At 36.5% G+C, this 19,661-nt stretch overlaps 1 protein-coding gene across 1 annotated transcript; it reads left to right on the top strand.

Moving 5' to 3' along the window:
• The first annotated feature begins 9,645 nt into the window (after nucleotides 1–9,645).
• mtSSB (mitochondrial single stranded DNA-binding protein) lies at nucleotides 9,646–17,752 on the top strand. The gene is made up of 6 exons (XM_089236921.1): nucleotides 9,646–9,805; nucleotides 11,442–11,505; nucleotides 12,367–12,486; nucleotides 14,176–14,263; nucleotides 16,273–16,361; nucleotides 17,612–17,752. Exons 1-6 carry the CDS (start codon nucleotides 9,755–9,757, stop codon nucleotides 17,692–17,694), a joined length of 495 nt encoding a protein of 164 aa, XP_089093047.1. The 5' UTR covers nucleotides 9,646–9,754; the 3' UTR covers nucleotides 17,695–17,752.
• The last annotated feature ends 1,909 nt before the right edge of the window (nucleotides 17,753–19,661 follow it).

The following is a 19,661-nucleotide window of genomic DNA, read 5'->3' as shown; positions in this document are numbered from 1 at the left end:
TTTATATGTTATAATCAATTTCTGTTAATTTCAATGCTATTTGAAGGCTATATGAACTCAAAAACTTATCTTTAATAAATTCATTGCGACCCAACCTCCAAGCCATATATGGTAAATCGCATAAAGGCCCTTGACCCGTGGACAAAATATGGCCCTGAGGGTTATCTGGTGAGGCCTGCCCTCCTCAAACCTAATTTTGTGAAAATGAACTAAGCGGCAAATTTACAGATCGCTTAAATGACCAGTGGTGGAATTCCAGAGTATTGAAGTGACCCGTGGCACATTTTCAGATCACTTAAATGACCCGGGACACAGTTCCAGAACACATAAGCGATTTGTTACACATTTACAGATCCCTTGAGTGATATGTGGCATCGTTTTAGAGCACTTAAGCGGTCCCATTGCGGTTCTACATCACTCAAGTTACCCGCGGCACATTCTCAGATTTTTTTAAGTGATCCGCGACATATAATTACGGATAACATAACATAACATAACATAACATAATTTATTTGTCTCCAGTCAATTTCAATAATAACTTAAGTGATACGTGGCACAGTTCCAGAGCACTTAGCGGTCCGGACACATTTTCATCAGGCAAAACATTTAGAAATCACTAAAGTGGCTATTTAGGGCACTTTATCAATAGGGGGAGTGTTACTTCACATCGAAAAGTTTTCCTCGTTTTTGGGTCGAAGAGTAAGATGCCATTAAAAATATTTCATATTTTCATAAAGGGTGGTTGATGACGTAAACATCATCCAAATCCCCCTCCCCTTGTCATCAAAAGTCAGCAAATCGGAATACCCTCCCCCATCGATGTTGACGTAATACTTGAATGACCCCCTCACACTTCCCTTGGCACAATGACATCGCCAAATTATTGTTGTCGCCGAACTTGCCAAGTCTGTCGTCAATTTGGCGAGATTTACAGAGAAATGGATTAATGATTATTTACAGGCAAAAATGGCATAATACATACAAAAAATGACAATTTGCATAGTTTACGTAACAATATCGATACATTGATACCTCGACTTACGAATTTTTCGGCTAACAAAGATTTTTTTTAGATTTTCTTCTGCTTCGGCTAACGAATATTTCAGTTTATACGGCGGCTGTACGCGCTAACGCAAAACAGCCGCATCGTGAGCTAAATTTCGTGCGAATCAAATTATTTCAATGAGTAACTGTCACTTCAGCCAGATTAATTTATTTAAACCTTGGAATATCACATTCCAAATACACCTCTTTTTCTCTTTCAGAAAGATTTTGAGCCATTTCATGCAAAATGAATGATCAAGCTAAGAGAAAATGCATTTGAAAACAGAAAGAAAAAAAAATCCTTAGACGAATGTTTCAGTAGATGCGGTGACTCTTAATACCAAATTGAACTGTGTGGACATTCTAGGAACGCTTTTCCATCCGCATGTGCGTGAGACAAACGAGCTGACTATATCACATATACAGGGTGACCTGTAAGGCCCGAGTCGGACTTTATCTTATCAACCGCTCGTCGCATAGTGGTATAATTTAAAAAAAATGCTCAAAATGTGTTCAGCAATCACTCTACACCAGTTCTTGACGTGAATACGTCTCTCAAATCACCTGACGATACTGGAAGCATTCGCAAAAAGCTGCGTGACGGAATTATTTAAACACTAATAACTCAGACCCAACGCAAGTCAAAAGCAAAGGTATCATCAGATGAACATTGTAAAGGTGCATTCAATGAACCGATTCAATGATCTTTCAATATCTCTTCCCGTCTGGGCACCAGGCTCGCTGCTTTGATTCGCAACGAATTGTTTTCCCCATATCAAGAGCAGTTCGCAACGAACTGCAACGACAATGGTATCGATTGTTAGAGCTATTCCAAAGACAAAGCCGATGATAATAACATAATTTCATTGTCAGTGCCTACCGAACTATTCTAGGCACAAAAAAAAGTACTCACGTCAAAATTTGCGGCCGTATCTGACACAGTCTACCCCAATTGGTTTTTATAGAGTGGAAATGCAGTATGTTACAAAAATTTAAATTTTTATATGAACACCCTATCATAAAAAAACCAATTAAAAAGTTGTCCCCCCCCCCCGTCTGTTCTGAGACAATTTTCAAGAAATTTCACGTTACCCAGTGCAATATTAACTGGCATATTTGAATTCAAAAAGTTGGGAGAAAAGTTGGGAAAGAACAGCATATATTATTGAACAACGCTTCTTCCCCTCATTTACGCTGTTCTTTTCCAACTTTTCTCCGATTCTTGAATTCGAATATCTTAGCATATACATCAGCATTTGTATATAGCACAAGAAAACATAAATTAACATAATTAATAAAAACATAATTATAACTTAGAAACATAATTTTTTTAGGAAAGACAGAGCAACAACTTTCTAGTCGGAAAATAGAAGACGGGGAGCATATAAAAATTTTGATTTCTTTTATTTCACGACACATAATTTTACTCTTGAAACTGATGAAGAATGATTTCTGAACACATTCTGAGCATTTTTTAAGTTAGAACCATGCGTCGGCGATGAACGGTTGATGAGATTAGGGCCAAATCAGAACTTACAGGACACCCTGTATAGCACACCACCTCACTCACTTTTTTTTCACTATGTCTCATGAACCCGACTGCACAGTGTACATAGTATAAAATAAAAAAGTCTTGAGTTTTTATTCTTCCTCCTTCATCCAATTGTAAAGCTGTTCATTTCAGCCTTCAGTTAGTATTTATCTTTTTTTGGGCAGTACATGAGAGGAATTAAGCAACTTTCCATAAAAACCTTCGGAAGATAAGCGTTTCGCCTAACGAATGTGTTCCGGAAAGAATTATTTCCGTTGGCCGAGGTATCACTGGATTTATTTTTGAGGCGAATAATCTCATACCTCGAGTCGTTTTCCATCTTTCCAGAGACCACGGAAAACGCCACCGTCGGCATACAACAGCAATCCGCATCCGTGAAAAAGACCATCTTTTATTGTGCCGACGTATTTGACGTTCTTCGAAACAACAGCGCTCACTTGCAGTTCCCCTTTGGTCACCTGGAACAAGAATCATTAACCCAATTAATACTAGTGCTATCAAAATTTGTATTCCCTTCTCAAATACAGAATTAGAAACCAGCGGAAGAAACGAGGATAGGATATTCGCAATTATTGTAAATTTACTATCCTTTATATTTTTTGTTGATTCTTGTCACATGCGGATCTCATATAAGGACACATATAGAGTATTTCCCTTCTCAAGTGTTATTTTTGCGTGTAATCTTACGATGCGAAATACTTTGCAGAAACTATTAGTAGATACTGCTATTAGTAGATCATGCTTCAGTAGTTTTTGAATAAATTAATGAAAAAATTCATGCAACTGAAAAAGTATGAACTTACATCCGCTTTTAAACTACAAATGTGAATAAAAATTTCTTACGAGTTAGGCACTAAATTAAACAAAGCAAAATTTTTGGAAAAAATCTGTCGTTATCTGAGCGTTTGGTATTCATTGCCATTCGCTAAAATACGTGGGGGTTTTTTAAGGTTAAAAATTTGATTCTCAATGAAACATGTTGAAAGTTAATCGACAATGTGCACTGCCGGCCCAAAAAGGAAAACTACGCTCACTCCAACAGTTTTTCGGATAAGTCTTTCTTTTTCCAACTTAAGGTACTCCGATAAACTGTTGCAGAAAAATTTAACAAAATGTTACCCAAAAAATTTATCATAACATTACTTTTGTACGCAATACCTCAACATTTATTTTAAATCAGATATGCATCAATGTTACACCAAGATCGGTTGGTGGATCCAGAAAGAGTAAAATGACTCCTTCCTAATAAGTTTCATAGGCTCTTGGACTTAGGAGGGGACTTCTACTACTTAACTTCGTACACATTCCTCTGAGTAATTTCTAACGATTCGGTGTGTGTGTGTGTGTGTTCTGAGTTTATGTGTGTGTGTTCTGAGTTTATGTGTGGCCTCTAACGCGTTTATGTTGTCAGAGTTGTGCTTGTTTCGTGTTCTTGCTAGTGCTGCCATCTGTCTTGTATATTTTGAAGTGCAGATGGTAAATGCTTGAATTTTTCGTGTTATATAAGTATCACGGAGACTGGAAGGATGACAATCCGTGTCCCAATGATAACTCGTGCTCTTTCTACCAATTTTCCACGGTCGGGGACAAATAAATGAATTTCGGCATCGTCATTCTGGAACACGCCATCATCTTCAAAGAAGAAAATGTTCATACATGTGTGTGTGGATAAATATGTCACTAAGTATGCTAAAATATTAGACAGACTTCATTTTATTGCTAACCCTGGTCCAACTGCTGACACAGACGGGGCAGTTGAATATAATGCGACTTAATTTTTTTGGTTAGACAGCGTATGCACGCATGAAAGCGAAGAATGCACGCTGAAAAGTCGATGTTATCGTGGTTATTAATAATTTCCAATTTCATTAGAGTACAGTCGGTTCTTTGTATTCGCGGATTTCATATTAGTGGTTTTAGTATTCGCGGTCTCTTTCCTAGTTTTCTAAGAAAACACCATTACAGTGCTAATTTTCGGAACAAATTCGATTGGCACAAACGTTGTTTCGTTCTGGAAGTCAGAAGGTGCCTTGACATTGAAGACATGCTATTCAAAGTTCTTTTGATTCTGGATAATGTCCCTGAACACTAAGGCATTCAAGTCCTCTGTATGCTTTCCAACTCAATATCTAGCATTCATCTGCTTGATCGGATGTTATGCGAACATTTATGGCTCGCTATAAACATTGCGAAATGATGATTGTGCAGGACTGCAGGTGATCGAACTTTTGGCCACAATGTGTGCCCAAAAGTTCTTTCAATACGAGATGACTGTTCTCATCTATATAGCTTCCGCAGCACAATGACACTGATGGCATCAGTGAAATTCATTCTTGAATTTAAGACGTTTCCTGCATTTCCATCTGCTTCGATCACCTGCACAATCATCATTTCGCAATGTTTATAGTGAGCCATAGTGAGGCCGAGGACACATCAATTTCTACGGAGACAGAAATATAGGTTTGAAAGACATTGTGTGTCACATTAGCGAAGCAGATGGATGAAGAAGGATTCAATGATGTGGGCATGGCAGAGAAATTGTAGAATTAATTAACAGCAATTCAAGAATTGACTGACAGAGGAGAGATTAATCGAACTGACTGATCCTGAAACTGAAGCGATACCCCCCATGAAGATGATAAAAATTAATAAATGGAAGGCAAATTCATTATGAGCAACATAGGCCCTGGGACAGTGCCCCGTAAATATGCCGCGGGTCACTCAAGTGATATGGAACTGTGCTGAGGGACACTTCAGTGATATGGAAAAGCGCAACAGGTCAATTAAGTGTTCTGAATGTGCTCGCCGTGGGCCGCTCAAATGATTTGGAACTATGCCGCACGTTACTGAAGGTATGCGTGATATGCGTGGTATGCGTGATATGCAACTATGCCGCGGGTAACTCAAGTGATCTGAGAATGTGCCTGAGGGTCACTGAAGTGGTGCGAAACTTCACCGCGATTCACCTAAGTGATCTGGAAAAGTGCCGTAAAAAAATATATTTTTGAAAAAATTAGATGGCCACATTGGGCTCTCGGGCTATGGGTTAAGCACGTATCACATATAGCAACACACATATATGCAGATTACTACCTTTTATATACTTCGTGAACTCACCTGCAGTGGCGTATATTCTTTTGAAAGCCTACGTTTGATCATAATGAAGAATCACAAGCACAACTTCAAGCTTTTCAAATTAGCACACGTTCATTCTTAAAAAAAAGGTTTTTACAAAGGAAATTTCGCGGCCTAGACGTCCTAAGCCATTTAATTTCATATAATTAAAGTGATTGAATAAAATTACCAAATAAAACCGAATAAGAAGTAAAAATGTTTTGGTTTAAAAAAAAATGTTTAGTTAAAAACCGATTTATTTTTACAAACTCATTTTCGGAAGTGCCTTTGGGAAATTCATTTCAATATGCTGATTTGATTGATCAAGGGAATCTCTGCTGCAACCTATTAGCTGCAGCCTAATTTGATATTAATTTCAAATCAGCAGTTTTGTCCTGGTACATTTTTTTGTCAAGTTATCAAAATATTCGCTTGAATTTCAGAAAAACCGAAACTTTCACAAAATAAGGAAAAAAACCAGTTTCTTATGTACATGCAGGGCCGCAACTAGGGGAGCAGGTGGGTCTCGTGTCCCGGGCGCTGGACCCGAGGGGGCGCAAATTTCATTCTGAAACCTCTCCTTCAACATTACAAGGAGGCGTCAAAATGTGCCCCTCGTGACCAAGCATCTAGTTGCGGCCCTGTGTACATCCGACGCTATTTTAAAGAAAAATGCGATGTTTGATCACCAATAATGAAATATTAAGGAACGTAGAACTGTAGGCGGAAGCGGAGGGAGGGGAAATCGTCACCTAATCACCAAAAAAATCGTATTATTGGCATAGGCAGGGGAGGGGATTATCGAAAGTGCATAATAGCCCCTTCTCTATACTATCCATAAATTCTCGGTTCTCCCCCTGTCTTCCCGTTCAAAGAAACCGTATCCGCTTGTGATATATTAGGGTTCTTGGTCACCTGTTTTTTGTATTTTTTTTTCTATAGTGCAACATCTGTTATCTTAAACAAAATATTTTTCATGAATTTTTCAAATGCCGTAAAAGTTTTTTATTCCTCAGATTTTTATACCTCTCAGAAGAATGATGAAAAATTTCAGAGGGGGCTTCACGCACGATCTGGTTGAAATTTTCTAGAATTTACAAGGTCTAGAAAATTTTAACTGATCTAAGTTTTACTCAGAGAAATCACTTGGCCCGAGGGCCCCATGATGCTCTTAAGACGGCCCTGGGAATCGGTATGTATCTTCTATACCTAATCGTCGCTTCAGGGGTGCTTCGCAGGGAATAGTTTACATATTCCCTGCGAAGGTACTTGTAGATACTATATACACCCCTGAAGTGATCATCAAAACGCATCTAGATGCGTCAAAAAAATATTCCTTAAACTTTTGGAGAGGAGTGAAAAATCTCTTTTCACTCTTTTCTTTTTTTTCGGATGATACTGCACACCCACAGCTAGCTTATTTCAAGGCTATCGAAGCTAGAAATCACGTGACTTTATCCGTCCGATAATAGGGCATGGCCGACTCGATGTGTTTGGTCACGCGAATATTCTGTCTGAGAATGAAAGTAGGGAATATATTTGTGTTACTGGAAAAGTCCGAAGTTCGGCCAATTCGCGAATCGGCCGGGAGTTTTTGCCAAGTCCGATTTTCAGAAATGATTCGGGTTTTGACCGGCCAATTTGCGAAGTGACTGTATATCCCTGGCCAAATTTCGATGTGCTGATGTAAGACGGCCCGGTAGGCACCAAATCCCTTTTTTTTTTCTTCGCCAACGTGCGATACATGTCTCTATATAGCAGCTGTACTGGATCAGCTTCATGTGACGAGAGAAAAAAAAAATAGTATTTATATAAAAATGTAGACACAGTTTCTCCCGTCAGATTTGGAGAAAAAACTGATTACCGCATCGTGTGACTACGGTTTGGTGGGTTGTCATTGCACGTGTTACGAGAAAATACGCCAAATAGTGATAACCTCGAATCATATCTTTTATTATCGGACTTTGGCCAGGGATCTCCGGCCACTTCGCGAATTTGCTGGCCAAAGCTGGCCTGGGGGGGGGGTCCGTAATGTCTTACGATGGCCCTGCCTGCATACATTAAATAAAAAAAACACTGCACTTTTCAAAAATTTGTGGTTATTTTTTCAGCGTATAATCCACAAATTAGATGTAGGAAATTAGAGCACCCGTGACAATGATTATCGTTAAACGGGCGGAAGAAAGAAAGAAATTGCAAACAAAATATGAGATCATCTTACTTCATGCGTAAATGTTGTATGCTTAGATATATTTGTATTTATATCCTTATATCCTTAGATATATTTGTATTTGTATTTGTATTTAGATATATTTGTATTTATAATTGTATTTATATCCGCAACACATTTCAAAGTTTTCCCTAATCAGGAGCGGCTTGAGAGAAAAATCACTACTCCTGTTGAACCTATCTTTAGCTCCGCTTGAGAAAAAATCTCTTTCTGTGGGGACTTATTTTTAGCGCCGCTAATCCCGTCTTTATTGTCGACGAAGCTTTTTTCTGCCCTTACAATTCGTATTTGACACCCTTCCTAGAGCGGCGCCCCGTGTGGCTGCACGCATAAGCGAAGATGCCAGTTCATATAGAGGGTATAGGTATCACCACGTCATTTACCGGGAGCCGTTGGTCCTAGGGGCATCTTTTCAATTACAAAAAGAGCATCCAAAAAACGTGTGGAACTCAGATACGTCATACATGTTGCAAGAGGTTGTACAGCTATTGAAAAATTTTTCCCGAAAACGTAATTAGAAATTTGTTGTTTTTTGTCTCTCCTTATGCCAACAAAAAAAATCCCACGTTTCTAATAAGTGCGATATTCGCTAAATTCGAGTGAACAAGTTTACCAGCATTTAATGCTGTTTTTTCGCAACTTTCTACGTCTTTCGAATTCAAATATTTCAGTGAAACGTGAAAGTTTTATAATTGTTGTCATCGGGAAGGCAGAGATGGAATTCTACTTCTGGAATTAAGAAAAAAAAATTGTCATTTTCAGCCTCAGTAAAACACTTTTAAAATATCTCAGTAGATAGCAGCACATATATCAGTAGCGAGAGGAAAAGACAATAAAAACTGATTTCAAAGTGTGTAGAATACTCATACTCTGTCATACCCTGTATTAAATAAAGTTAAGACGGTTCTACATAAATTAACACTCATTGACTTTACATCGGTGTGGCTAATCATCGTCTCTAAGCCTGAAGACCTGTTTTTCATCTCATAACATCTCCATCTGCGTTTTTCGACTGGTTATTTGTTGTTTTTCTTTTTTTCTGACTTCGTTGTTAACATTTCTATCTTTCTCAAGAAGAGGAAATGGGAGAAGAATGTTCGGATATCTACATTTTCCTTGTATATTTTCGCTTTCTGCAAGTATAACCTTTCTAGAAGACACTTTTGTGTGCTTTCCTTATAGCTAAGCTGACCATATTTCTTCTAGAGAATTACGGGAATTTATGATTCCAAATACGGGAAAATACGGTATATTGCCAATTATTGCCAAGAACGACGCCAAAAATGAACCAAGTTGCCAAATATTGCTGAATTTACGGAAAATCGCAAGGCGGGAAACGAAGCATTACTGCAAATTGTAGTGGATTAAAATGAATTCCACAAAATAAAACGTTCATCAACACAAATGAGGGAGATTAATGTTCTTATTTATAGTTTTTGATAATCATAATATAATATACGAGTTAAAAAATAATTTCAATCTTTGACTTCAATAAATAATAAAAATCCAAGTAGCATGTCATGTAAAAAACGGGAAAACCCGGGACATTTTTGCCAAAAAGTCGAGACAGCCAGAAAAATAGAGAAAACCGGGACGGTCCCGGAAAATACGGGACGTATGGTCATTTTACTTATAGCTCAGTGTTTAGTATATGTTTTTTTCAAACAGGAGATGATCCTTAGACATAAAGCCCTGTATAATTAAAGAAGAAAAAGAAGAAGTTTACATTGGCTTGACGGCGCGAAATCTCTTTAATAAGACAGTGTGTTGTATTCAAGAGGTATTATATTCGTTTGAAACATTTTCTTCAGCACATGGCAGGTGCTTTGATCCAGTTATGCAAGTCGATCGCTCAACCTCATCGAGTAAGTAAAATTTACGATGAAATATTTAAAATTGTAGTGTGTGTGTGTGTTCTGGTGCTCATCAACATTTTATTCAGAGTAAATTCCCAGTATACGGTATACAGTAAAACCCCATCTTAACGGACACGCCTCTTTTACGGACGAATTTTTTTTCCCCGCCGGTGTCCGCAAAAAGGGGATACTGTTTGACCACTCTTTTTTGATGTCAGAATTAGGCACATTGTACAACTTAGTTAATACAGGGTAGTTATTAACAAACTGACAGTCATGGGTGGAGATACGGGTAGGGCATTCCCCACCCCTCACCCCCCATCGTCAAAGGGGGAGTCGACTGATCTAATGTATATATGAATTGACATCATCATCATGCCCCCCCCCCCAACTTCCAAGTCTATTTCCGCCTATGCTGAAGGTACTCGGATGTATGTAGCGTCCATTCTGATACAGGTATAGTAAAACCTCTCTTTTGCTGACACCGGCGAGATGAAAGAATTTTTCCGTAAAAGAGGGGTGGCCATTAATCGGATTTGAAATGTGTACTTTCATTATACAAAGAGAAATTATCTAGCCGTGAGAGGGGGGGGGGTGTTCGTTAAGAGCGGTTTTACTGTATTTTGATTAATTTAGTACATAAGGATATATAGACCATTGGGGAAAAAGGAAAGATTCGATAAAAATCTAATTTTTGACTACCAGGTGAAACAGCGGCACTTTTTTTTTATCACAGGAGTCTTTTTTTTCCTGTGGTCCAAATAATATATATACCAAGTTTCAATGAAATACATCCACCACAGCAAACACTTCATAGGGCGGAGTAGTGTCGGTTGAATTATACTGACACTACAACCTATGTAGCGCCTGTTCAGGTGCAGATTTAGGGTGATGTGTTGGGAGCGGCGATTTATTGTTATTCAGGTTGTTTGGTGAGTCGTCTCATATTTTACTTGGCAGATGTATCTTTCCTTCATTTTGGCTCTTGAGAGGGAGGGCAATCGTCCAGTCCCCCTCCCCAATCCACGCATGAACTGGGGCAGACATTTGCTGCTGCAAATAAAGCTTAGGCAGGTATTTTCAGCTATGAATGCAGCTGAGGCAGACACCATGAGAGGAAAATAAAGCAAAGTGATGTCTCCAGCTGTAAATGAGACAGAAACTGACATCTTCAGCAGTGAATAAAGCAGAGGCAGACACTGTCAGCTGCAAATGTAGTGGAATCAGGCACAAATAGGTTCATTGAATCGTTCAGTATTTTACAGGATAGATCAATTTTTTCTTCTTTTTTTTGGCTCTTGGGAGGGCAACCTTCCCGGATAAGCACATGTGCTCAATGTGGTGGACGTATTTCATTGAAACTTGATATATAAATTATTTGCCATAGGGGGAAAATACAACTGCATAAAAAATAACACTTTTTAACCTGGTATTCAAACATGAAAGTTTTTTATTGAATCTTTCTTTTCCCCATGGTACACATATATTCTACATACCAAGTTTCATAAAATACCTCCATCAGAATGAGCGCCATATGTGTTTGAGTAGTGTCAGTTTATTTATAACCACTGTGTACAATGTATTTTTCTTATGCCACTAATTGTCATTTATTCCACATCCTTTACTTCTTTCTTCTTTTTTTCAGCCTGCCATTTTTCCCATACTCAGAAATTACAGCAGTGAAACGCAAAGGTTAAGAATGGAAAAAAGTAAGGGGGCTAACTTTCAGTTCTGTGTAACTGTTCTATACTGTTTAATGCTCATTGTCATATAATTAACAAATATAATAAAATTGATCTGGTATGGGCAATGTAGCTATGTTCAAATGTGCTAAAACCATAATAATCCGAACAGCTTAAAAAAAATCGACAAAAATTTTGTAAGAAAGGACCAACACTCTCCATAGAACAGCTATAGTATAAATCCCCTTTTCCACATTTTTTTTTTTTCCTTCCTTGGGCAAGGAATACATCCTTAAGCATGACAAGTCATTCTTTATGCTTTCCCACACATCACATTACCGAAAAATGATAATAATGGCTATTGAAACAAAAAATAATGACAGTAAAAAAAAGCAATAACAAATGAAACGACATTGTCAGACTAAATAAGGGATGGAGATTAAAACAAACATTTTAGACTAAATGCAGTATCCAGATTTATAATAAAGCCACATATTATAACCTCTTACAGCCCTCTGTACCCAATTAGGTATCTGTAAAATGCATGAAAAATTAAAAGATATTGTAACCACTTAATTAAATCAATTAAAGGTTTTGAAAAGTATTTTTCTCTTTTAATAATATTTCTTCAAAAAAAAGGTTTTGCTTGGGTCTTAAGAGGATAAACTGAACAACTATGGTTATGAATAAAAACATGGTTCCAGAATAAAAACTCTGGGTTATAAATAAAAACCAGGACGTCTTTCTCTGAGTTCAATAAAAACACAATTGCAGGATTAAAATTCCACATATAACATATTTGAACCATGTTGGTGGGTATTTAAGAAAACATAGTTGTAATCATTTTTTTCATCTACATGATACATAATTTATTTTATATATTTTCAGGTGTGAATCGTGTCATCTTACTCGGTCGTGTTGGAGTGGATCCCCAGCTTAGAGGCAAAGATGACAGAACTGCAGTAGTTTTCACTCTAGCCACCAACGCCGGTTATAGATATGAAATCAGTGAGTTTCATTCATCATCACAATTTATTTGTTATGAGAGGAGGTAAAAAAATTACAGGCAACCACATCCCCACAATCAGGGGCATAGCTAGAAAATTTTTTCTGGTGGGGGACCAAAGTGATAGAACTATAGATTTGGCCATCTTTTCCCCTTTTTCAGCCATTTTCCTCACATTTTTGGGGTATCAGACTTTCAAGTCCACCCCCCCCCCCCCTCGCTATGCCCTTGCCCACAATATTAATAATTGTGTATTAATAATCTATATGCCATCTGTAAATCATTGAAAAGCTATTTTATATTACAGTAGACCTTTCCCTAATTTGGCATATATCAGACTTGCATGTGCCTGATTACCGGATGTTAATTGAAAAACCCACTTGAAGAATATTAACTTATGTGTACAGTCATGAAGTGACATGATAGCATTAATCTGATGATCTTTCATTACAGATAAATGTGTTTATCTAGGTTCATCTGTATATACAGCGATACCGTGAATAACGAATGCCTCAGCTTACACATTTTTCAGCTAACAAAAGATTTTCTTCATAATTTTCCTGTCTCAACTGGCAAACATTTTCATTGATATGGATGCCCATGCTAACCTAACACTTCTTCCAGTGCAAGACTCTTCTTAGCACCAAACTGAACAGTCTGGACATTCCAGGAGCTTATTTTATTCCATCTGTATGTATCAGACACAGAAATATGCTGACCAAATTACAAATGGGTGGGGACACCTACGTATTCAACTTGGTTGTGTCAACAACTGCATGCTGTGCGTGATTGTGTACACATTGTATTGGCCATTAAAATCTCATACTCTGTGCTAGCCACACCTCATAACTGGATGAGTTTTTGAGGGTGGGGGGGGGGGGTTAGAGAGTAACTGGAGAGACATTGGGAGAGACATGGAAGAGGGGCTGAAAGGGAGAAACTCTGTCATCTACATCTACTGCAGGGCTGGACAAATCTTGGAGTGCAGAGTCACCATGGTCACTAAAAAATCGATATTGGTTCCTAAAATTTCCATTGTATAGTTACTAAATTGCAGGCTGAGAGCAGCACAAAATGTTTGGAATTTATAGCAGCATATCTGCCAATGTGAAAGAGGGTCACTATGGCTTGAAAAAGTCAAAAGAAGCATTATTTTGGACCTTTTTTCCCGTATAAAAAGTTTTTGGCACCTAAAAGATTTTTCTGGCCCTTAGATTTTTTTGCAATTTGTCCAACCATAGTCTACCGCATGTATAAATTTTCACATATCTAATTTTGAAGTGTTAGTGCTATTTTAGCTTTCTGTCAGCTTTTGTCTTTTCTATAGTCGATAGCGGATACATGTTTAAAATGCCAAAGCATTTTAAACATGTATCCTTAAATTTTGGGCCATATCTGAAATGCATTTAATGATTTTCCATAGAAACCTATGGAAAATCAGACTTCAACTAACAAACATAATTCGAGAATGAATTATCTTTGTTAGCCGAGGTATCACTGTACTTGAGTAAGTTACGCACAGTGCTCTCTCTCTCTCTCGCTTGTTCTCTCGAGAAATAGAGTGCAGGCACTAACAATGAAAGTATTATTGCAGCAACTTTCAGACTTTAAATATTTAAAAAAGTTATAAATACTGTCTATTCCTCCACCCCACAGATAAAAAAACAGCTTATGCATATTTTCTCTTTTAGGCAGTCAGGTACAAAAGACTGAATGGCATAGAATAACAGTGTTCAAACCAGCTCTTAGGTCACTAGTGCTAGAACATTTAAGAAGAGGGTAAGTTTGTTTTCTCTTAAGAAATTGCCTTTCAGTGGCGGCTCATGGTCAGATATTTTGGGGGGGGGGGCAGATTTCTAAAAATACACCGCCATCTATCGGTGATGATATGTAGTCAAGTACATGTGGGGCCGTAACTAGGATTTTTTCCACGCAGGGCTAACATGATTTTGCCGCCCCCACCAATTTCAAATCTGATTTTATATAATGGTGTTCTTTATTTCCTTCCTAAAACTTGCCACTCCCTAAATTTTTCCACCCAGAGCAATCACCTCACTGCTCCCCCCCCCCCCTCAGTTTTAACCTATGCAGTGCAAAAACAATAATGCTCTGTATCAATGTGTACAACACATTTACATAAATAGTTTGCACAGTGAACTTAAGCGATGTCTTAACACCATTGAAAATCATTATTTAAGTTTAGCAGTTGCCATCTTCAATGGTTTTTGAAAATTGTGGATATCCATACTCTTCGTCCAATATCAGAGGTCTGCGCCCAGCCAAAATTTGAGCCTGTCTTCTGGACCCTTCACAAAATTCCAGATCTAAAAAAAATTTTCTTTTCCAATTTATTAAATTCATTTAAAAAAAAATTCAATGGTATGAAAGTGGTATCAAATCCATTTTTAAGAATTAAGTTGACAATTTTCAGAGGGGCGCTCGCCTACGTACCTCCTTCATGAGCCGTCCCTGTTGTTTTTCATGTCTGGTGTAAATATCTATACAGAATATACTCACGCTGTAGCACCTAGACATTAGAATGTGTATTGAGAAAGATGAACGTGATATTATTCAGGCGTCTACCCTTTTCACTTCAAAATATGGAAGATGATGATAGCACTACTAGCACCAAAAATATCCATAACTGTGACAATATACACTATATTTCCAAAAGAGTCTGTGTCCTTTTTAGGGGTTAGATATTTTCACAAATTTCTAGAAAAATACTGGGCAAATCGCTCTGAAATGTTGATCACGTGAACCCTATGCTTGTACTCACAATTTCCAGTGAAAATTTCGTAACAAGTGCATTTAAGGGGACTTAGAAAAATTAAATGAGAAAAAAAATATTTTTGATCAATCCTGTATTGTAAGAAAACTGCAAATGATTTGTACAAAATATTGTACTAACTTTGGCAATATTTGTGTGGATTTTTGTGAGAATAGCACGTATATATTCACGAAGATACAAATGTTTCTTATAAAAATTTAAATTTTCATTGTATGGTTTTTGGCTTATAACATGCAGGGTTTTCAACCAATCTTTATGTAATTTACAGAAAAATCAGCACTACACATTAGTCACTCTATGTAGGGATTTAGAATTTGATAATTCCTTATTCAAATGGGACATGAGCATTTTTGTAGTAAATAATTTATAATCGTTCATGCACAAAAAATATTTTATTTTCTTATAATTTGGTTGCCAGATATGTAGTGCACCTTGTATAAAAATTCTAACTGAATGTCATGAAAATTCAGAAAGATATATGCAATATTTTGAGCTGCAATTTAAGTTACTGACTGAGAGTGCTTGGATGATAAGGAATTTTCCATAAATTGGTATTTCGATTATTATAAATTATTTGATTATTTCAAAAATAAGCCCACAGCTTTATGTGAATAAGCGAAGACGTGCGTCTGATGCTATGCAAAGGAAAGTAGGACTGTATCAAAACTACTTTTACTTTCAGGTTTTATTTCTGGTTGAAGCTTACACTGACATATAAAATCTGCTGCAATAGCATATATACTCATGCATAAATGCCTCGCCCCAATATATAAGAACCGCCAAAAAGACTGTTTTGTATTTGATTTCTTTCATGGATTTTTGGATTTTGATTTTATTCATATAAAAAATCATTTTACATAAAGTAGATTTCATTTTTCAAAGAAGTTTATTTGTATTATTTAGTCATTCATTGTACAATGTGTGTTGTTGTTGTTTTTTTGAAAAAATCATAGTGATAAAATGTTATTTGGTATTCTAACTTTTTTCTCATCATCAGGTCCAGAATATATGTGGAAGGAAGATTGCTATATGGTGAATTTGTAGATGCCAAAGGATTGACTCATCGAACAACATCCATAATAGCAAGTGAGAATTTTTATCTATTTCATTTTAATGTATTGTGCTTATCGTGAGACTTATAGATGAAAAAAATAATTCCAATGAGTAACAAAAAATATATGAATGTTTTGCTTTTGTTTATTTACTACAGCAATAGCTAAATATATGTTTGCCGATTGCTTACATCACACACAGTGCTTTGTTCACAATGCTTTGCTTTTGATGTAGTAGCGATGACTAGGATTGTAAAAATCAGAGCCCTAGTGATGACACACACAATACAAATACAGTGATATTTCTGCTACAGAATGTCTCTCTCAGCTTACAGATTTTTTAGCCAACAAAGATTTTTTCACAGCTTTCAGCCTTAACTAACAAATACAAATGTTTTCTTTGATATGGATGCGACTCGCTAACATAACGCAGGCTTATTGTGAGCTAAATTTTGGCACCAATCATAATCGCCATTACAGTGACTCAAATTCAATTAATTTTATGTCTGTGTTGGAATCATTTTTTAGATATGCTTCTATTTCTCTTTCTAAAAGCTTTTCATCCATTTCATGCAAAATGAAAGATTTAGCTAAATGTGTAAGTGCATTAAAGAAAGGAGCCTGGACTATAAAATATTTTCCGTGCTCACATGCTTTCCAAGTAAGTCTCATCATAAAACTGAACAGTCTAAGAGTTGATCTTTTCTATCTGCACTTATCAGCCAGAGAAATCAACTGATTGCACCACATGAGGGGAACACCCACGAACCTTACTGGGTTGCGTATATAATCCGTAGAATAAATATATCTCTTCAGTTTCTCATCTTGTAAATTCTCTTTTAACGAATCCTGAAGCTGTTCATTTCAACTTTCTGTCAGTTTTTTTTTTTTTTTTACAGCATTTCTAAGTGTGTTGTAAAACTTATCTTCAAATTTTGGGCAGTATCTAGAACAAATTAAGCAATTTTCTATAAAAACATATGTAAAATTATGTTTCAGCTTATGAAGATTTTAGCTAATGAATGCGATTTATGAATGAATTACCTTTGTTAGCTAATATATAACTGTAGTTTATCATCCATGGGTGGTAGTTGATATGCCTCAATTGCGTGGGAAAATTACTTTATTTCTTATAATATTTATGTTATGTGTCTACTAGCATTGCTACCATTAAAATTATTGTGTTAAATAAAACCTTTTTTTCTACATTAGTTAGGGATCTATTTTTATCCTTAATTTCCCACCCCCTCTCTCTTCCCTTATCTTTTATGGGGTTTTTTGCAGACGATATCATATTTGTCGGAACTCCTAAGAGAGATGAAGAAGCTGATGATTTAGAAGAAGAAATACCCGCAGAACCTATGTGATTATATGTCGTATTCTAATCTTTAAAATGATGTGTTCATTAAAAACTATTCTACTTGATATGTCTTGGTGAATCATTTAGAACTTCATATTTTAAATTTTTCTGATGAATACAGCATTACCACTGGTTCAATCCATGGCTACCTTTGTATTTTCCATTGCTGTTCAACATGGAATTTCTCTCCATTATAAAAGAATTTGAATTTTCATACATAATCAAAATTTACGTGATCGAAGTTTTTATATAGGAAAGAAAAAAAACTCTGAAAATGTTTCTTGTGAGCCTATTAGAGAAGAGAAATAGCTTCTTAAATCACAAAATGATCTATGTGAAACAGCAGAACAGGCACTGTAGCCTGGATTGATAAGATAATCGTCTAAAGTACCAAAGGATGTTTAAAGGTATCATGAGTATGATACACAATTTGGCCTTGTCAGAAAGTTTCTTGACACAGGGATACAACAGAAACTAGGACATGACCACAGAGGGAGTCCCATGACGAAGGGTTAGGTCACCAGTCTTTTGATGAGTATAAAAAAGGCTGCAGTTTTGAATTGGTAATAAATTGTAGGTCCTGCACCTAAATTAGCTCTTGTGTGCAGAAAATTACTATGGTGTGACAAAAATTATCAATGAAATAGCAAAACTCAAAGAAGCCTACAGTTATGACCATCTCAAGAGCATTGTAGACCCCTGGGCCAAATGATTTTTGAGACCCTACGGGGCAAATTCTCAAAATTTTCAACAACATCTCAGCTTTGTGAGGCCTTGGGCTTTGCCCTGGTGAGCCCATACATTGAGACAGCACTGCTTACAGTAGTTGCAGCAATGACATTGCCAAAAAAATGTCAAAAATATTAATAAATCTTTATCAACAGACCTAATTTTTGTTGTAATTTTTTATTCTTTACTGCTACTTTATCTTTCATAATGATTTTCTAATGAATCTGTACATACCAGAATATGTGTGTGTGTGTGTTTTTTTTATCGAGGATTTGCAAATTGATCTGGTGAAATTCATTTGAGATCAATTTTTCTTATTTTTTATGTTAATTGTTTCATACAAGATGGGCATCAGTGAACCCCTGAAATAAAAAGTGCCTGTACTAGCCAATATGTTCTTACAGCTTTCCATACTCTTCAGTATTCTAGATAACGTGCAACTCAAATACTTGTTTTACCTGTGTGCAATTAGGTTATATGCTATATCACCAATAGTACATTTATTTGTACGCTCTGAATATTTTGCCTGTTGAAAAAAAAGTTCTACATTTACATGTATTATGTCATGTTTTTTAGTTCCTTCCCCCCCCCCTCCCATGGCCCTCTTTTGGACAACATTTTCTGTAAATTTATAGCGAAAAATAAATTTTTACACTAAAGGCTCGTTTACACAGGTCAAAACTTAGTAGATAACTAAATTTAAAGTCATCAAGCACTTAAAAAAAAAAGGAGGTATGGGCTGTTTACATGGGTTCAGTTAGTAAATGGTTAAGTAGATAAGATAAGTAAATTGGAACCAGTCTTTGCAGTTAATACAAATACAAAATGCCACATCAGACAAATTGCCCAATGAGGAGGCTGAAAAAATTATGCCCGAAAAAAAAATATGGATGTCAAACATACTGACAATAACCAAAATATAGCAGCCCAATATAAAAGCATGTACAAAAATCTATAATATAATGTCCATAAAAAAAAATTATGGTTGTCTTAGTATGGATAGCTTGATTCATCACACTGTCTGGTGTACTTTTTTAACGTATCAATTGTGTTGGAGTTCATGACCCCCGGAGGTAAGCTGTTTCATTTATTAACAATTCTATTAGAAAAAAACCCTACGACACAACCTGGAATTGTGAGGAGGTACTATGAGCATGCCCCAGTGGGCACTGCCCTGTAATATCCAATGAGCATTCACTACCTGATTACTTACGTTGGGCAGTGCCGACTTAATGCATGGACCTA

Source organism: Pholcus phalangioides, unplaced genomic scaffold, assembly GCF_987345545.1.
Source record: "Pholcus phalangioides strain wild (caught in Gottingen) unplaced genomic scaffold, Ppha-v1.0 ptg000009l_1, whole genome shotgun sequence".
NCBI lineage: Eukaryota > Metazoa > Arthropoda > Arachnida > Araneae > Pholcidae > Pholcus > Pholcus phalangioides.
Note: the sequence above shows the minus strand (reverse complement) of the source record. Positions and strands in the feature narration are given on the sequence as shown.